This window comes from Colletotrichum abscissum (assembly GCF_030869225.1).
Source record: "Colletotrichum abscissum strain IMI 504890 chromosome Unknown Scaffold_38.1, whole genome shotgun sequence".
NCBI lineage: Eukaryota > Fungi > Ascomycota > Sordariomycetes > Glomerellales > Glomerellaceae > Colletotrichum > Colletotrichum abscissum.
The window spans coordinates 165,348-182,164 of NW_026850298.1; the positions used below are offsets into that span (position 1 = coordinate 165,348).

General features: G+C 51.9%; 4 protein-coding genes across 4 annotated transcripts; 3 read left to right on the top strand and 1 right to left on the bottom strand.

Moving 5' to 3' along the window:
- Positions 1-2,238: 2,238 nt before the first annotated feature.
- Positions 2,239-3,571, top strand: CABS01_12510 (methionine adenosyltransferase; the record flags this gene model as incomplete). Its single annotated transcript, XM_060545863.1, has 3 exons — positions 2,239-2,316; positions 2,390-3,055; positions 3,110-3,571. 3 exons carry the CDS (start codon positions 2,239-2,241, stop codon positions 3,569-3,571), a joined length of 1,206 nt encoding a protein of 401 aa, XP_060396398.1.
- A 5,677-nt stretch (positions 3,572-9,248) lies between these two features.
- On the top strand, positions 9,249-9,947 carry CABS01_12511 (uncharacterized protein; the record flags this gene model as incomplete). Its single annotated transcript, XM_060545864.1, has 1 exon — positions 9,249-9,947. One exon carries the CDS (start codon positions 9,249-9,251, stop codon positions 9,945-9,947), a length of 699 nt encoding a protein of 232 aa, XP_060396399.1.
- Positions 9,948-11,016: 1,069 nt separating this feature from the next.
- On the bottom strand, positions 11,017-13,952 carry CABS01_12512 (uncharacterized protein; the record flags this gene model as incomplete). Its single annotated transcript, XM_060545865.1, has 3 exons — positions 11,017-11,728; positions 11,790-13,599; positions 13,658-13,952. The coding sequence occupies 3 exons, from the start codon at positions 13,950-13,952 to the stop codon at positions 11,017-11,019; spliced, it is 2,817 nt and encodes a 938-aa protein (XP_060396400.1).
- Positions 13,953-15,818: 1,866 nt separating this feature from the next.
- Positions 15,819-16,619, top strand: CABS01_12513 (uncharacterized protein; the record flags this gene model as incomplete). The annotated part of the gene is made up of 1 exon (XM_060545866.1): positions 15,819-16,619. The coding sequence occupies one exon, from the start codon at positions 15,819-15,821 to the stop codon at positions 16,617-16,619; it is 801 nt and encodes a 266-aa protein (XP_060396401.1).
- Between the last annotated feature and the right edge of the window lie 198 nt (positions 16,620-16,817).

A 16,817-nucleotide genomic window follows, 5' to 3' on the forward strand; every position in this document is an offset into this window, starting at 1 on the left:
CGGCTCGGGTAGGTGGTAGATGGTGGTGGTGGCCTTGGATCGGCAGAGTCACTTGTCGCAGACTTTTTGGGCAGAGGAATGGACGTTTGCCTATGAAAAATTACCCCGCCATGCAGGAACGGGCGCGCGTCAAGGGTCGCGGTTGATCAGCAGCGCCTGTCTTTGCGCGCCACTTTAGGATCCAGACAAAAGAGTGTCCGTACCGACAGGTACCTTATTACTAAGATATCAGAGAAGCTACACTTTGACTCTTTGGGCGAGGGTGATGTAACTCTGGTACTGGATGGGCTGAGCAACGTGACGCGGTGAAGAAAAATCGGATGCGACAAGGTTGCACTGTGATATCAGCGCCGGTGCCGGGGGTTGGATGTAGGATGGCAAGCGACGAGAAGAAAAAAAAAATTAAAAAATTTGCTTCGCGGCGGCGATAGCTTGCGATAAGAGACAACAGGATGCCAGCTCGAATGAGATGGCCCCCCTCCCCTTCCCATGGACTATTTTGCTCCAACAGTGAGAACAATGACGGGCGGCTTGCTGCGGAATTACGGGCCAATGCCGCTCGCACGTGTAGAGCGCGGGAGGGGCATATTCTCACCAGGCCCGTTACAGATGTTATACAGCGTAGCTCCCAGTTGGGATTAGCCTGTTTCGGCGGGGGTTTCTCACTTGTCTCCAGAGGTATTGGAGGGGTGGCTTCGCAGTCTTGTTCGGAATGCGAGTCCTCGCAGGAGGGATACGCCGAGGGAGTCACTGCTGTATGTTAAGGACACATTCAGATATCTACCGTATGGGAAGAATGGAGGATGGGAATGTCGCCGAGAAGTATGCGCGTGCCGTTGACATTCCGAACTTTGAACAGGGGGTTGTATTGCCCAGTCTCGAACAACTCGCGTGTCTTATCCAGGAAGAAAGGGACGCCTCGTGGAATGTCATTAACTTGACAATGCATTGGTAGGAGAGACAGAACTAGAAGAGTCTCAAAGGAGACAATCTCAGGTCAGCAAAGTTCCCGTTGGGAGTTTCAGCTCCCGTGCTTGACTACAACAATTGCGCGATGCCATCCTGCTTTTTATGTCCCGTACTTTGCTTACCTACACACAATAGAAGCTACCTTATCACCTTACTGTGTAGTTTGTGAGGCGAGGATAAGGTTCTTAACGCCATCGGGCTTGTGCTGGCCTTGGCCAAGAGGAAAGAAAAGGACTAGGGAAAAAATGGGAAGGACGAAACAGAAGGAAGCCCGAGCTCCCTCGGGGAACGATCACCGCTGCTCTCGTTAAGGTGCGCATCCTGGCGACTGTGTAAATCCGAGCTTTTACTCCCTTCCAGAATCCACGGTACCGTGGGATGCCCGCTATCTTGTTGAACCGCAACTCACCGACCAAGAGGTGGCCGTAGCGGTACACGGAAGTGCTGTAATGTGGCCTGAAGAGTGTTTTGGTACGGCACGTACGGTGCCTTTTCTGCTAATGGGAGCGTGCCTGACTGACACAGGTCACAGATATGCTGCGAAAGGTGAAGGCGGTCAAGGGAGAGAAGTCGTGAGGATGGCGCAATCTGGAGAATTTTGGACCCTCCCCCTCGACAGGGCTGGTACATAGGGATGGAGGGGTCGACCGGTGAATATACCTTCCCACCACAGTAATTTACTATGCTGGTGTGGGTACCTTCCCTGCCGTCCGGCCCTCGGCCAATGTCTCCCACGAATAGTGCCTCAAATCCGCTTGAGCTTATGGCAAGGTACGGTACGGAGCAAAAGGTACATCCAGATACAGAGGAGCACCAAGCAGGAGCAAGAGGAGCAAGTGAGGAGCGAGAATTTCTTCCCAACCGGCCACCATCCCAAGTCCCAAGTCGGGTCCCAGAGTCCCCATCCCCAGGTCGCGCGCTCGTCTTGTGTTTCTTTTAAAACCCGAACGGCCACATCTTCCTCTTCCTTCCCTCGCACTCTTTCCTCCTTCTACATCCTCAAGCCTCACCTTCCTCCGTGTCCCTTCTCCATCTCAAAAGGTATGCAATTGACTTTGCGTTGAGCTTCCCTCCCCCTCCACGCAGACCCAGAGAAAAGAGGACAAACCGCTGACCCATTGGATCCAGAAGTAGCTTTTACCCGTTGCTGTCTTCATAGCCCCTCGGAACCCCGCGTCGGTATTTTTTCACCGCACCGAGCTTCTCAAAACTTTTTTCTTCTCTTCTTCACATCTTTTCACATACACACTTCCCACACATCTATCCAAGATGTCTGCTACCAACGGTGTCAACGGCAACGGCATTGCCAGCCGCAAGCACTTCAACGAGGGCAACTTCCTCTTCACCGTAAGCAAACCCTTTTGGTCGCTAATTGCCGACAACCCCTCAGGCCGAACACCCATGCTAACTGCCGAGATAGTCCGAGTCTGTCGGTGAGGGTCACCCCGACAAGATCGCCGATCAGGTCTCCGATGCCATCCTCGACGCCTGCCTGAGAGAGGACCCCCTCTCCAAGGTCGCTTGCGAGACCGCCACCAAGACCGGTATGATCATGGTCTTCGGTGAAATCACCACCAAGGCCAAGCTCGACTACCAGAAGGTTGTCCGTGACGCCGTCAAGGACATCGGCTACGATGACTCCGCCAAGGGCTTCGACTACAAGACCCTTAACCTGCTCGTCGCCATCGAGCAGCAGTCACCCGATATCGCCCAGGGTCTCCACTACGAGAAGGCCCTCGAGCAGCTCGGTGCCGGTGACCAGGGTATCATGTTCGGATACGCCACCGACGAGACCCCTGAGCTCTTCCCCCTCACCCTCCTCTTCGCCCACAAGCTCAACGCTGCCATGTCTGCTGCCCGCCGTGACGGCACCCTCCCCTGGCTCCGCCCCGACACCAAGACCCAGGTCACCATCGAGTACAAGCACGACAACGGTGCCGTTGTTCCCCTGCGCGTCGACACCATTGTCGTCTCTGCCCAGCACGCTGAGGACATCACCACCGAGCAGCTCCGCAAGGAGATCAAGGAGAAGATCATCAAGAAGGTCATCCCTGAGAAGTACCTTGACGACAAGACCGTCTACCACGTAAGTTCTAACCCCATTGCGCTACTCTCTGGCTATCCGACTAACATCCATCAGATCCAACCCTCCGGCCTCTTCATCATCGGTGGTCCCCAGGGTGACGCCGGTCTGACCGGTCGCAAGATCATTGTCGACACCTACGGTGGCTGGGGTGCCCACGGTGGTGGTGCCTTCTCCGGCAAGGATTTCTCCAAGGTCGATCGTTCCGCTGCCTACGTCGGTCGCTGGATCGCCAAGTCCCTTGTCAACGCTGGCCTTGCCCGTCGTGCCCTTGTCCAGCTTTCCTACGCCATTGGTGTCGCTGAGCCCCTTTCCATCTACGTCGATACCTACGGCACCTCTGACAAGACCTCCGATGAGCTCGTCAAGATCATCCGCGACAACTTTGACCTCCGCCCCGGTGTCATTGTCCGCGAGCTCAGCCTTGACCGCCCCATCTACCTCCAGACCGCCAAGAACGGTCACTTCGGTACCAACCAGACCTTCACCTGGGAGCAGCCTAAGACTCTCAAGTTCTAAGTCAATTAGTACTGGACCGAGCAGGATTTCTTCAACAAGCTTCCTGCATTGCAACGACCTAGACGTTTATAATAATTTTGATATTCATGCGGACAGGCACTCAAACATGGCGTACGGTTCTCAACGAATCCCGGTTTCCAGCCTTTTCGGGTAAAGGCAGCAACAACAACATCAAGACACGAGGGCGTGGTCTTTTTGGTAGGATCGTTTTTTCATTTTATGTCAAACGGTGTTAAAAACAATCGGAACAAGGGAGCGGTGGCGTCTTTCAACAAAGACACAAAGCGGGTTACACAGGAACAAATCCTGAAGCGATTTTCTTCGTTTTCTTTTTTCCAAAGTCACAAAAAGAGCAATGCATTATGAGAAAGATACCCTTCGGATTGTTCGAAAGGGGAACAAAGCATCTACAACGGCGTTAACGGGGAAACAAAAGAACTTCAACATCTTTTCTTTCCTGGTTTTCTAGCCGACCATCTCTTGCGCGGTTGAGGGTGGCAGAGGCGAATAGCCGGGGGAGACAGGCCTCAGAGGTTCCATCTTTGGGCATGGGGATGATGTGGGCTTGGAGATAGCTCATGATTTGTAGATAGGTAGACCATTTGGCTACTGGCAATAGAGATGAGGATCTCACGAACTTGACTTTCTGAGACATGCAACTGTGAACCAATGACGCGAGCCAGACACGACTACCTAGGACCCAGCAGCACCTCTATCAAGCTTCACCGCCTCAATTCCACGAAGTGTCTCGGGACGTCCCCTTGCAGTTCTAGAAGGAAACCTGGGCTCAACACGGCCGGGCAAATCCTAGACATGTTTCTCAACAGCATGAAGCGGATCGCACGCCATACTTCGGTTGATAGACTGAACGCTACACTGCCCGCCCGCAACTGACTGTCTACATGCTCGGATAAGGAGGGGAAAATGACTTGTGGCCCAGAGACTCAAAGTCGGACTTTCAGCATGCAGGACGGAAAGTCTAATTCGGAGTATACCTTTTTAACAAAGTTTCCGCCGGTGGGAGGGCCGCGAAATTTGACGTGTCACAACAAGAACGGGCAAAAGTTTCGCAGTGTCAATCGCTATGAGAGTCCTCCAAGTTCGTTGTCGTCGCCCTCGCGAGATATGCGAAAATTGGATCCTTGATATAACCCTTTCTCGCCGCTGCCGTCACACAATGTCCGCCGGTCCCAGTGGAGCTATCCACCGGAGCTGGCGAGATGCACACGGAAGGGTGGCCGAGTTGGTTATGGCGCCAGGTTAAGGTCAGCTTAACATCTGTTTCCTGGTGGGGCAACCCGCGCGAGTTCGAGTCTCGTCCCTTTCAATTTTTGTGGTCTTGGGGTGATATTCGTATGAGGATGGTTGGAATTTCATACTTTTATGCCGTGCTGGTCTCGTATGTGTCTTGTACATACTGAGTATTGTCCAATGAGTGATTGCTGGGGAGTTTGGCGTGTTCTGTATCTAGCTATGTCCTCTGAATTTTGACAACGGAGCCACTTTGTCCCAATGACCAAGCGATCCACTTCCAAGTATAGACGACTATGTTTTGAAACTGTTAATGGCTTATTGTATGAGTTGTCGTTTCTTGTGTACTTCCTCATTCCTTGGGAGGAGTACTTTTCCTTTTCATGCACTAACAATTTCAATGAGACAAATCAATGTTAGCCAATATTTCAGTCTCAAATGTGTGTGGCCCTCGTCAAGAACCAGCCGCCCGTTTGCGCGTAGGCGTGATATTCTGCGCACAAGTACAAAGACTCGAAATCCTTTTTGTGTCACTTTCCCCAGTATCTTGATGCGTGTACGAGAAATCCTTATTATAACATCATCTGTCTCCCTTTCCTCCGAACAAACGTATCGTATCAGCCAACGCCCCCAGGATCTAAATAAAGACTTGAATAGACCTCCACCTCCGGAGACCGTCACACAAAACTCCGGGCCGCAAACACGGGAACCACGGGAAATGTGGAAAGTCTTCCGGTCGATGGATACGTCCTCGGGCCCCGTTGCGGTCCGTGAAGTTCGGGAGCATTGTTCAGTATCAAGGTTGCGGCCCGGTGTCTCTTCCCGAAGTTGACGATTCTCCGGGAGGGTGTTTGCGTTGCGCAAGGTGCGGTGAGACTGAGAGAATACGGGTGGTTTTCAGCTCCACAAAGCGCAAAGAGACAACTTTGGTATTGCTAATGCGGTCAAGTGATCAGCGTAAGCAACAAATTGCTTTAATTTTGGATATCGACATTCTCACCGGCGACTGAATGGTAGCTGCTGCCATCAGCTGATGCTCGAAATGCCCGTAAACCTGGAATTACCTCACACGAACATGTTACACAAAAGTCACGACAATAGGGCTGAAGCAGACCCCGACCTGGCTGGACGGAATCTTTCCCTCTTTACGCTTCCCGATCGGAACAGTCGTATCGACTAAAGTTGTAGTGGGATGGTACTCGTGTGTAACCCCAAACCCCAAAGCACTCGATCCTGTCTCCTTGTCGTTTCCTCCTACAATTGAGCAGGTGAGCTTGCTCCTGTGAGGTTCGTGACACAGACGCGTAGTAGCGTGCATTGCGATGAGATCTCCATCTAGAGGGAAGTGTGGGGAGTGGTTCGAGCAAATGGGGAAACGAGGGTGAGAGAGGGAGAGAAGGAGAAGAGAAAGAGCTGGTGGTGGGATAGGGGGAACGTAGGTTTTGGGCTTGACCTGGCAAGATTAGGTCAACCATCCCAACGGTACCCAACCAGAGATGAGGGGAACCAGGTCCGTCTCAACGATGATTTGTGTATGCGTTGTACGCTTTGAGCCAGACGTATGTCTACGGCCGAATCGCATTGGACAGATGGCCTGTTTGTAGCAGGCAACCTCGAAACACTTTCGGCTTTCAGAGTGGGTATGCTGAATGCCGCAAGCGGATCCGCGCCGGCATTTTGAGATTGCTGTTGTTGTTCATGTCTCTTCGTGGGCTAATTGATGCCAATCCACTGGAGTAGTAACTGAAATATCTGTGGGCAGGCGGTTCAGCGGGAGAAAGAAAAGCAACAGCATACAAGCGGCACTCTACTCATGAACATGTGTGCTTGTCCGCGATTACAGGAGTAGGCTAGCCCCGCCAAGCAAACCAAGCTGGATCATGTTTGGCAACTTGCCATGGCTTTTTGGTGGGTTGGTCGGCACTATGCCGAGTAAGTCGAGCGGCATCAGAAATGTCCAGTTGGAACTACTTCGTGATCGCCACGTTACGTGCAGGCATGTTGGCGTTTCATGGGTCGGCATCTGATGGCCATCTCGTCGTGGGGCTAGGGCTGTGGAGTGGTAACTTAATCACACCGAGCCAAGTGACGAGGCGTACACCGGTCTACGGGAAGCCGGCCAAGATGGGATAATGGGGTTAGAATCGGCGATCGGATTTGGGAACATCAAGCGTGGTACGTTACCTGAAGAGCCCGTTGGCTGGTGGAAAGTTGATGACCCGGTATCAGTGGGTTCATGATTGATCCGTCAGTCCTTTGAAATCATTCTAGAACATGCATTTAATATCACTAATGGACTTGATGCCAGAGCAGTCCATAGCATGTTCATTTGCGAGAAGCCCAACGAGCACACAACCCTTCCCATTGACATGCAGATGCAGCCGGCATGCTACGTTGTGTCATCACAAGCCAACGCGTTCATGATGGAATGACGAAGATCATTCTCTGGCGATATGGCAAACATTTTCCAAACACCGTTGAGGGATTTGATCTTCCTTACGGCCGGGTGTAGAAGCGTTGGATGTTGGAATGGATGGCAGCCTAGGCCCCAGGGTACGATATGCTATGCCGCACCCAACCCTGCTTATTGAAGCGAGCGAACGAAAGACAACAGGGACGTGTGAGGCCGGTCTAATTCCGCGCTACCCTTGAAAGAGCATCCAGACTCGCCAAAGCTCACTATTTCTGCCATGGCATTGCTTTGCGGCTTGCTGCCAGCCTCCCGGAAGATGGGGGGATATTGTGCCGAGTGGCCTGCCTACCCGTCGAGGTAGCAGGTGATTGGCAATGTAAGTATCCTCGTCAGCCAAGATTCACCCAGAGGAAATTTTATCCTTGAAAGATCCCGGCACCATGAAAGACAGCATGCCGAGAGGAATGTTGCAAGCCTCTGAAGCTCTTGTCCGGTATCAGCCGCAGCCGACCAACTTTGCCTTCTGGAAATATCGATGTACGCCGGAATAAGTCACAAGGCGTTCCAACAGCTCAGAACCATACCAGTTCCAATGACGCCAACAATGGCCGGCGCCGGAGTTAGTGGCCTGGCAGGGGCTGTGTGATTTACCGGGGTGAGTGAAAGGGGATCTCTTCATCTTGCTTAAGAAAATTCGGGAAGGGTAAAATGCATCAGGGGAAGGGGTGGGAAGGACCGAAGGAGTGGTTCGTGGCTGGGATATCCGAGACTCGATCCAACTCATTCGGTACGGGTTGCCGCTGGGGTACGACGGGCGGTGCGATCCCTCGGCCGGCTTGTGTGGTTGAGAAGCACAGGGGCCGAAGGCGTTGGACAATAGCAACGTTGCCCCGCACACATCCGAGAACAATGTCAATCGGGGGGCTCCACCGTGCCACCACAATGGAAAGAGGCGTTCGGCAAAGTGGGTCGATGCTCCGAGTGGTCCTCCCCCTCCGGCTTCCGCACCCCCCTACTCTACGCCCATCCAGCAATGCAGCTTTCCGGGGAGAACAATAAACTGGTAATGCCATTCAGCCGTGTGAAGTGTCAAACTTTCCTTTAGTGTTGGCCGGCTTTTAGGTACGTAGGAGACAGGGGTGTGTTGCTCCCATTGGCAAATGTCGTAGAGAGGACCGGACATCTTCCGCCTTGCCCTGTTCAGGCATGGGGGCATGTCCCTCGCCATGTGGGCACTTGCTCTTTTGAGGATGTTATCTGGGTTAATTTGTTCCTTCGATCGGCGTGTTTTTGACGCAACAAGCATCGTCGGGATCCGCCACACCCTTGTTCTGGCTCCGAATGCTTGGGTCTCGTTTCGCTGTCAGTTACCACAAAGGTGTGGTCCGAGCAAGAGAAGTAGAGAGGAGGCCTGATTTAAACGGAGATTTGCGGGAAGCCGGCCCAACCCATCCTACTCTGGGAGCTCAAACAAGCTCACCGTGGCTGGTAGTGGTTGGATTCTAGCTTTTGCGCTTACACCGTGTGTCTGTGAAAGAATGTCCCAGGTGGAGCTGGACAGCGAAAAGTGAGAGATGATGGATTGTTGATGAGTGATGGAACGGAGCCCATTGTGCTTACCTGGTGTTTTCTTCGGCCTACCCACTGAAATGGGGAGGCACTGCCCATTCGAACGTTCCGTTCTACCAACTGAACAGGGAAAGCTGAGTTTCAATGTTACTTCTCACGTCTGGCGTCTTTCTGTCACATCTCCGCTAAAGAAACCTGGTCTTACCTTGAATGTGTTGTCATATGCCTAGGGAAGTGGTTATATATCGACTACTACTGCTTCTCCTTCTCATCTCACATACGCTTTGCATCTTGTTCCACTCCACGTCTTCATTTTGAGAAAAAGTCGAAAGATAAAACGACTTCAGGCATCTCTATCAGCTTGCAAAAAACTTGGACGTTGAAGACACAGCTGCGTGCCTTACCTCATCACCACTTATTCTCTACGCATCGCCATAACCGAAGATGGCTTCATCCACCGAAAGCGCCCAGACCCAACACCTTGCTCTACTGTCAGGCCTCCATGCTCTGACGATACCCAAGGATAATGATCCCTGGAGACAACCTCAGCCTCCAGCATACTCTCCGCAGGCACAACCGACGGTCTTTGGCAGCATCGCATCCCACTTTGTAAGACGAGATATCACTCACGAGAGCCAATACAGTCAACGGATCTGTCATCTTCCCCAAGGCTCGATCTTAGATGCCGACGAGGAAGGGGAAGAGGAAGAACCATCACCCATTTCTCTGCGTATCTCAACAAGAATCGACGTGGCCAGCGATAGCAACCTCATCGCCCTGCCCTATTCGCCTGCGGCACAGGCAAATTCCATCGCAAAAGCGGTAGTCGATGCCATTTATGAGAGAGATTGGACAGCGGGGTGCCCCTTGATAGATGAAAATGGGCGGTCAAGACCATTGAAGCTGGAAGTTGATGCAGGTATCACTGTGAGGGGATCGTCAAATGTCATCGGCACGGAAGCAGTCATCGCAGAGTTCCTTCGTCGTGGAACGTACACACAGAAGAACCCAACCAACCGACAACCCCGGAGACAGTCTACCGATTCCACGGCGTCTCCTTCATCGCCAAATCGGAGAAGGCCGGCCTCAGAGCTAGATGCACCAGAGCACCCAGTATACAAGCGCGCTCGGAGTGAGGAGTGAGTCTAAGTCCGTCTGTGTCTGGGTTCTTCTCGAGCAATGCTTCTTTGAATTCGGCGGTTCAGCTTTAGTGGCAATGGTAGGATGAAGGGAACACAGAGGCATGTCAAGCTGAGCCCGTTGATCTTCAGGGGGACCTTAGTGGTGCTCGCCTGTCAGTGTCACTATGTGTCGCTGTTGGTGTAACGGCGGTGCAAAGCTATAAGGATCTCGCACAACCTATGTACCACTGGGATTGAGGAAAATAATAGTGCCGAGGAATGGGTGGGATTAGAGGGAGCCGTCTAGATCGATCTAGATGAGGTCGAAAGCTCGATCATGGTCAGCTCGCTGTATTCAAATTTCAGCAATTATACTGAATCGACTTTGTGTCATGAATCGTAAACCCACATCTAATGTATTCTTTAGCAATGAACCAATGACTTCTCAATTCCTCTTTATGACAAGGCTGGAAATCAGTATAGCTTCTCCATTGATCTGTGAGACCGGGGTCCCGAGTATCGAGGTTTGAGCAATCCGGCATGTGATAAAGGCCCAGGGTACGAAACAATTGACGTATATCCTCTTCTTTCCTCATCCCGGTACATCTATCGCACTTCCTAGACGTTGGCCATATCCACACCACCTGTTTGCTCCGTTTAAGGGATGGTTCTTCCGACGGTCTGGTAACCAGATCCTAGCGCGCCCGGGGAGCTAAGCCGCGCTCCTTTTCTTCCCCGTCATTTGCTCTACATCGTTACACACGCATTACGCATTGCCTGGTTTGGGAAATTTGGCCGCGGAGGGGGTTCAACGACAGGAGATCGATGACCCCACAGTTCTACAACACAGCATAAACCTGACTGCGAATACTGGCAAGTCAATAACTGCTAGCGACTGTATGAGTGAGCTCATCCGTCTGAGAATCGGCTTGACAGGACCAGTACGTAAAAAAGTGTCAAATTCTAATAATAATTGCTTCGCCAAAGGTTCTTCCCATGAATTGTTGTATGATTCCAAACTTGCGGCGCAGCCCTCGATAAGCGCATCAATGTAGGAGAGCTCTGAACATTGGATTAAGGAACATATCAAATCAGCCCCGGCCATTGGGAGCATTACTCAAGTTGAGGTAGCTCTTGGCCTCATGGGCACCCTGCATCAACACTAAGGCAAAGCAGTCACCAACCCGGCCACCGGTGACAGTATACATGAGGTCAGGACTCTTGAGAATTTCGATCCCTTCAACTGGGTCACGAACCAGGAAAAGCTTTGACGATTGCCCGTCAACATAGTCACAGACCGCAGGATAGAAAACATCGCCAAGAGGGTCAACAGCAACGAAGTAGTACTCTTCAGGGCCAGGTCCGCCGTAGTAAGGAGCCCACGCGACGACAACACTATCGGTAGGGCCATGCAGTCCAGGTTCGACGCGCAGCCTAGAAACGCCGAGCTTTGCCATGGTGGTGCCATAGTAGTGCATCAATCGCTGAGCTCCGTCGTAGATGAGGGCGTCATTCTGATGAGCCCACAGCTCCGAGCAGAGTTCATTGTCTGGTCCGCCGGTGAGGACTGCGTACAAGTTGCCGTTGCTGCAAGAAATGATCATGGTAGAGCCGCTAGGGTTTACAAGAAGAGAATACTCGTATCCGTCGGTATCATTGTAGCCCGAATTCGGAAGGGACTCAAGCTCATAAGAAAGGGTAGAGGAGCCCCCCTTATATTTGTGTGTAATGTCAACAATTGGGTTCGTGGGCTCGGAAGTTTGCCGATGTCCAATATGCCGCTTTGTGAAGTTGGAGGGTAGCCTAACCTTGTCAGCCCCGAGTATCTTGTGAAGCGGTAGGGATAGTAGAGGAGGCAACTCACGGTATGCATTCACGAGTCAGTAGACGATCGTCGGTATCCAACAAATTTATCTCCTTCAAACCCAAGATATCGATGTACAGTCTGTTACGCCAGCTGATTTGCGTGCTGATGCCTGTACAGCCATCCGTCTCGGTAAATCCGCCCTGGAAGCTGCCCGTCTCAGAGAGACCGATCGAAGCTGCAACTTGAGCAACACCCTTGATGGACGGCTCATCAATGATGCCTACGGACTTATCCCAGGACGCGATCTGAAGACCACACTTGATACCTATAGGCAGACCAAGTGTCGTGGAGAGCATCAACTCACCCTCCGCTTCGAAGACCGGCTTGAAGTAGGGCTCCCAGCCACTCTTCTTGCTGTTAGCCGAGTGAACAAAGTCTATGAGCACATGGGCGTCTTGCAGACCCATCTCAGCGCCCGCCAGCAGTTTTCCCTTGGCCGCTGCTTCGACCTCAACGCGTGATCCGACGTTGATACGTGGCCCGATGGTAACAACACCGTAGGACAACCCAGGTAAACCCACGTTGATCAAGTCATTGTAGAACTCCTCCTTGTATGTGATCTGGGCATCAATCCCTATCTTTAGAACAAACTTGATATCCGTCCTGATGTCGACTTCGCCCTCGAGAAACCCGCCAAGAGGAGTCCAGCGGGCTCGGCCAGCGATTTTGGCGTTGCCAGACGCACCGCATCCGACGCAGAAAATGTTCATGTATCCGTTAACCGTCTTCTCAGGGTCCTCCTCCTGAGAACCTAGCGCTTTCAGAAGGATCGAATCACCCCATGGGGATTTGACCTGCTTGGTCTTGGGATCGGTGAGCGTTTTTCCATCGGGGTTCGACGACTTGGAGTCGGGTAGCTGCCAAGAGATATCTTTGTTGATGGAACCTCCGATTGAGAGAATTTGTTGCGTGGCGTGGTAAATTGCCTCAAGGGGCTTCACTATGACGTCTAGGAAAGACCAGAATGAGCGCCCACGGAGATGCCGGCGTTGTTTCCAGAAGGTGTCCTCTGGATCAATATCGTACTTAAAATCCTCTGGAATAGACTCCTGGATGAACTGAGGGGCGATTTCCTGAACGAATCTGATACTCTCGGCGCTCAAATGGGCGTGCCCTAGGTCATCATCGAGATCCTCGTCGAAGTAATCACCAAGACAGGCCGTTGGAAGTCCGTACTTGGTGTCTACCGGAGCGTCGCAGTTGCGTGATGCCTGCAAACTGGTGGAGTTCCCCGTAGAGGAGCTGTTTGAGAGTGGACTGCCAGGAGTTCCGGACAAAGCAGTTGAAATAGGCACAGGTGAAGTTGATCCGGTCGTGCCAGGGGCAACAGATTCTACAGAAGAAGCGGAACCAGGATCGAATGGACTACTGCCAGATGTGGCGGCCGGTGCGGATCCCCATGTGAATGTTGGTTCAGAGGCTGAGGAAGGTTGCGGGTGGTGCCCTCGAGGTGTCCAACGGCCCCATTCGGTTTCACCGACAGTGATAATATCGTCAGGATGACTAGGAGTTCCGGAGGCTGTTATAACGAAATCTCCTTCGTGAAACTTGAGTGAAGATACGCGGAAGAAACAGCGGTCGCCTTTCTTGTAATCACCACAACCTTTGGCGAAGGCGACCAAGATCAGGCCGTCATCAGTATTCCAGGTATCCACGGCATTCTGATATCCATCTTGGCTGCCAAACGAGATGACCAGATCTGAAGAGTCATATATGACGACTGCTACATGATCGCAATGGTCCAGGTTTACTGACGGCGCAGTGAAGTGGTAGGTGACAAAGGCATAAGCTCCTGCCTTGGCCGGATCTACTCTATTGCGTGAGCTCATCGGGTTGATGAGGATAGGTTGGCATCTTCGACTTACCTCCAACTCCGTAGTACATCTTGGAGCCCTTGCTGGGAGGAATGGGGATGACGTTGGCCGCCGGCGTTGTATCGCAAGACCAATGGATGTTTGGCGACAGGGTGACGTGAGGCCCATCGTGAGCAAACGTTGCGGTTTGTTCTCCCATAAAGCCAAACCTATTGGCCTTTTCCACGGGAGATGGGCAAGGCGTAGGGACAGCAGTCTTGATAAAGGTGCCGTTGCTACCGGGTGCAGATGAAGCCGGATATGCGCTTGCGGCGCCAGCTATAGCTACTAGCAGTGCGGCTCGCATCTTGAGTAACATCATGGCGCCCGGTCGAGCATCCAAAGACTAAGTGAGTGACTGAATTAGAAGAAAAGATGAACGATAAGCGATGAGACCCTGTGAAGCGTAGATGAATGCGGCGGTCAGCTTGGCAGAAAGACATACAGCGTATTTGCTACATGGGCTGGGACTTCCTTAAAATGTTATGACCATAGAGTTGAGTGCAATGCTACTCCTCAATGTGATCTCAACAGAGATTTAGTATGCGATCTCACCAGAGGCTGAATGTCAGGGAGAATTTTGTAATTCAAAGCTGTTTCTTGAAGCCAAGACAAGAGATTCCTCTCTCATCAAAATCAGCCGTCGATAATTCCGACGGCATATAGGATCAGAATGCCGTGGAGCACTAATCAGCTGCAACAATCACAAGAACGAGCGGTCCTCACATTGCGAGACTCACGATTTCGACGACCTGAATGTCCCCAGACGGACCACAAGGAAAAAGAAGCACAAGGCAGTCCCAGAGGTGTTCAACTGATAATGGCTTCCCCGTTCCGCACGGAATCTGCCATTCGAATAACATCCCACTTCGACCGGCTGATCAGACTTGTCACATTTATCCCTTGCGCCAAGCCAGCCACACATACAAAGTCAGTATTCAAATGGGCTGCTAATGATGCCTTCTGTCTAGCTGATGAATGTGATGACATCCGTATACCTTTCACAGATCTCAGCGCACGAATACTTTGAAGATCGCTAAGTGACTCGTCAATGCACGCGCGAAGAATATTCTCACCTCTCAGACTACATTCTGAAAGTCTCTCTCTAGCAAAGCGATCGAACTCGCGATACCAACGCCGGATAATCTCTTCAAGGACGATATCCGGTTCCAAACATGTACATGCACTTGACCAAATGGGACAGCACCAATTGATGATGCCAGAACAGAAAGCTCCTGGACTTCAGCACGACTCACCTCAGCGGAAGCAGGGCACGCCGGTTCAAACAACTACATTCTTCGTTACACTAAAACAAGCTTAAATCTTAGCTGGATTTGCAGAATTGGAATGGGAAAGTCCCTTACCATTCCTGCGAGAATCTAGACGAAATGCCATACCACTTTGCGGTTCAAAGGACAGCACAATATTGGCCAGCTGATGGTAACCACTTCTTGGCGGTTTTCATTTTGGCTTGACAGCCGTGGTCGCCATGACCGAAATGCGGCTGAGGTCTCAGCCACGTTTCTCACCTGATAGTAACGGAATTGCTATGGCACCTGTACTCCCCATATCGCCTTACAATGGCGCACACTACAACCCACGTGCCATTCACGCGTTGGAAAAGTCTCAATACACAGGCTTCCAAGTATAAAGGGACCTTGAGAGTGGATACGAGGTGAGTTTCGCTATACTGTTGTGCAAATCGCACTGAAGAAAGAGGAACTAGGTGAATACCATGGATTCCTCCTAAGTATGTAAATCGGAATGGCCAGTGGGTTACATTGGAAGCTTTCTCTTCGTTATTAGGCGCTCTCGGAAGTTTAAGTAACTCTTAATAATATGTTCATACATTTTTAGCGAATTTGATGTAGAATTATCATATTGATCGTACCACGGAAGAAAATGGAGGACGGGGGCCAAATTATCATCAAAATCGCCCTTAGCAGTTGAGGTTACAACAAGACCGCTTATCTAAGACGTGCGGCACAGTTCTTTATCCTCTTCTAGCCTGTTTGCCGTCTTTCCATCCTCGCTTTTAATATTTCTGAACACTTTTGGCTCAACTCTTGGACAGCAAGTACAATTTCATACAACTCCTTCTCCAGAAACCAAAAAACGCCGAGGTGGAAAGCGGGCACGGCGTTAGGGTATTTGACCACAACACGAAGACGAGATGCGGACGCTTGACCAAGTCGAGTACTCTGAGGAGGCTACAGTCGCCGCCGTGACCGACTTTTACGTCTTTCTGACCAAAATGTACCTTCCCGAGTCGGCTGTCGTGCACCCGCCGCCAGGAGGGTGGCCAACGTTGGCCTCTGATTTACAATGCCTGGGGAAGTCAGACGAGGTACTGAGCCTACTTTCACAACTACCGTACATCCGCCAAGATCTCGACGACAACGAGATACCAGAAATCACCCCTGGAGGTCGTTGGATAGACTGGCGCATGTCCGGCACCTGGGTACGCGAGGGCGGCAGCGACATCGACGAGCTTCGCACCATCACCGAGGGCCCCGCCATCACGGAGCACGTACCCGAGAGCGTCGTCGGGCTGACGATGAGCGAGCACCACACCTTCCTGATTGATACGGAGCTCGGCGTCATCTACTGGCCAGAGTGTCCCGGCCGGCTCCGCGACGGGCCCCGGTGCATCGAGGACGACCCGTACGATTACTGCGACGATGAGGAAGACGCCGAGTGGCGTGCCGACGGCGCCGCCTGGTCTGTCGCCGACTTCTTCAAGGTGCTCAAGGCCGAGTACCGCTTGCTGCGCTGGGTGCCGTGTAACGAGTACGAGGTCTTGGATTCGGAGAGCGCGATGACGAGGAATCCTATTCCGGCGCTGCAGGAGGTTTACCGGCGCCACGGTTGGCCCGATTCGCAAGAGTATCGCAAAGAGGACTGCCTCGAGGAGACGAAGGCTGTTATGGTTGTAATAGAGCAGGGAGTGGACGAGGAGGAAAGACGCGCTTAGATTTATGCGAACGAGGTGTGCTCGTTTGCGTGCTTGACGGTATTAGGCTCGTTTCTTAGCCGCGTTCACTATTGTTGACAGCCATACACCAAATGAGCTGGTTACTCCGGTAAAAGACCAAATGAGTGATCCTCACAAGCTTAAGTTACATTGGGCCTCGTAGAAAAAGACAAGACGTAAAGCAGCCTTCATGCTTAT